We start from the raw sequence: 2,748 nt of genomic DNA on the forward strand, positions 1-2,748 counted from the left end.
AAGTCTAATCGTCCTGTTGACTATGCCGTCTTCTGCACTCCAATTCCAACCCCACTCACTCCAATGTCATATTCTTCTTTTCTTCGAGGAACGCCCTGCTACTAGGTTTCTCATGCCCAAGAGCAGAGCATAGCATCATGGTATTCCAATGTCATTTTCTTCTTTTCTTCGAGGAACACCCTGCTACTAGGTTTCTCATGCCCAAGAGCAGAGCAAAGCATAGCATCATGGTACTCCATCGTCATCTCACTGTCTATCAACTTTGCTTTCTTCTTCTCCTCCTCTGCTTCACAACATCGTGTACCGGCAGTGGCTACGAAGATTGTTATTGGGGTACATGTGGGAGCTTTGAATTCTGCTACCCTATTGGGAAAATTAACAGCGGCTGTGGTGATCCTAAGTTTCAGCTAAACTGTAGTTTGGATAGCAATCCTTTGCTTTTACTCAATGGAGACGAGTATGTCATCTTGCAGCCGACAGTCTTGGATAGTAGTACCCTTCACAATAATAGCATGACAATTGTTAACTACAATCTATGGAAAAGTATGCCGGGGGGTAGTTGCAATCCTTTAGGTAACTACTCTCAATTTTGGTGGCCCGACTCTCAATTTCGTATAGCCCATGGATACACCAATCTCACGCTTTGGGGGCAATGCAATGAAAGTATTAAAGGGCATAAGCGCCGTTTATGTGGCGCTGATTGGTACGTCATTCCCAATCCAGAATCTGGGAGACGATTCTGCCAAAGCAACATTCAACTGCCAGTTAGTAACAACTTCTCATTCCAACGGAATCAGGATCTGAGAACACGCCTCTCAGCAGGTTTTGAAATAACATGGCATGCCGACACGAAGAGAAACCGAAGCTGTGGCGGGAGTTGTGGTTATAACATTTCAGAACCAACTAGTTTTCTTTGCTATTGTCCCGATGGCACCTCGCATACAGAGATATGCCCCACCAATAGCATTGGTACTTTTCCGGAACCCCTTCTCCCAATTCGATTACAAGACCCATTGCTTAAATTATCACCATCTATAAAAATGTTTTAAATGTTCCCTCCATTCTGCACTCTTGAACCCATGGACATATATGCATGTTTTTCCCTATATTGTCAAGTATTCCTCCCCTTTGCAGAAATTATGGATCGTTGCCTAACTCATAAGAGTTGTTATGGCCGCGTTGCAGGTCATAAAAATAGGCTCGCCATTATAATAGGTAGCTATGATTTCTTCCAATTGAAAATCATTGTGAACTTGTATCTTGTAATTTCCACTGTTAATCAACATCACATTCATATCGATCTCTGTATTACACTGCAGGTTGCATCACTGGAGGAGTTTCGTTGGCAACAATAGCAGTGTTGTTCTTAATGTTTTATGCCAAGAAGAGAAGACCTACTCCTGGTACCTCTAGTTCAAGGGTGGAGAAATTCCTAAAGGAAAATGCTTATGAAATGCCAATGCCAACCAGATATTCACACTCTCACCTCAAGAACATCACAAACAACTTTGCTGAAAAGTTGGGAGAAGGAGGGTTTGGTGTGGTGTATAAAGGAATGCTTCGGAACGGCGCTCCAGTGGCTGTAAAGCTTCTTGATAGGCACAGGCATACCGAGACCCAATTCATGAATGAGGTTGCTACCATTGGACGGGTCCATCACGTCAATCTGGTTCGTCTGTTGGGGTACTGTTTTGAAATTCCTATAAGCGCACTCGTATATGAATACATGCCTAATGGATCGCTCGATAAATTTTTGTTTGCCCAGAAAGAGGAGGGGCAAGTCCCAAGGTGGGAACAATTGCATTCAATTGCTTTGGGTGCGGCCCGTGGAATTGCATATTTACACCACGATTGTGACAACCGCATCATACACTTCGATATCAAACCTCACAATATTTTGCTGGACGCCGACTTCACCCCTAAAATTGCTGATTTTGGTCTGGCAAAACTTTGTGGAAAGGGAGAAGATCATGTTTCTATGACAGCCTGGAGAGGGACCCCGGGATATGTTGCGCCGGAGTTGTGCCATAGTGATGCCGGTCCTGTTACAGATAAATCAGATGTCTATAGTTTCGGAATGCTGCTGCTAGAGATTGTTGGAGGCAGAAAGAATATTGATGTGCAGGTGAGCCGGTCTAGTCAATTATACTTTCCTGTGTGGGCTTTCAAGCTAATTGAGAGTGGTGAGTTGGGGATGAGATTGAGAGGAGGAGAAATGGACTGTGCGGATGAGGAGAAGGCGAGAAGACTCACAAAAGCTGGATTGTGGTGCATTCAATATAAGTCTGCAGATCGTCCTTGCATGATGAGGGTTGTGCAAATGTTAGAAGGTAATGGAGATGACTTCGCCAATCCTCCGCCGCCCTTCAATTTCTCGGCCACACCTGAAAATGTTGTACTGCCATCCACGGTAAATTCTTCTTCACTTGAGATTACTTTATAGCTTTCTATCTTTGATTCTCTTTACTTAAACCAGTTTCTAGATTTGCCCCGGACTCCACACAATACCTTTGTGAATGAGTCGATGAGTACCATGAAGTGTTAAGACCCTAACTCCGTTCAGTGACGTGAATCTCCGAAGTTTGGGCCATTAGATTCATAAATGTATGTTTTGCACATCATGATCGGCTGACATCAAGATCAAGATCAGTGAGGTGAATTTACATTTACATTCCATTAGGATAAAGATGTTATCACTTTAACATTATCATTTTATAGGTTTATAAAATTATATTTTACACATTTTCA

The 2,748-nt window shown here is 43.0% G+C and overlaps 1 protein-coding gene across 1 annotated transcript; it reads left to right on the forward strand.

Moving 5' to 3' along the window:
* The first annotated feature begins 227 nt into the window (after positions 1 to 227).
* LOC149174336 (rust resistance kinase Lr10-like) lies at positions 228 to 2,443 on the forward strand. The gene is made up of 2 exons (XM_089420809.1): positions 228 to 969; positions 1,320 to 2,443. Exons 1-2 carry the CDS (start codon positions 228 to 230, stop codon positions 2,441 to 2,443), a joined length of 1,866 nt encoding a protein of 621 aa, XP_089276935.1.
* Positions 2,444 to 2,748: the final 305 nt, after the last annotated feature.

Source organism: Pinus tabuliformis, chromosome 4_1 (assembly GCF_031772625.1).
Source record: "Pinus tabuliformis cultivar Carrire ecotype Pingquan chromosome 4_1, CPIR1, whole genome shotgun sequence".
Lineage (NCBI taxonomy): Eukaryota > Viridiplantae > Streptophyta > Pinopsida > Pinales > Pinaceae > Pinus > Pinus tabuliformis.

Coding starts and splice junctions, on each gene's coding strand:
- LOC149174336 (XM_089420809.1), top strand. CDS start 228: ATGGTACTCCATCGTCATCTCACTGTCTATCAACTTTGCTTTCTTCTT. Junction 970..1,319: donor ATGCCCCACCAATAGCATTG/GTACTTTTCCGG, acceptor ATTACACTGCAG/GTTGCATCACTGGAGGAGTT.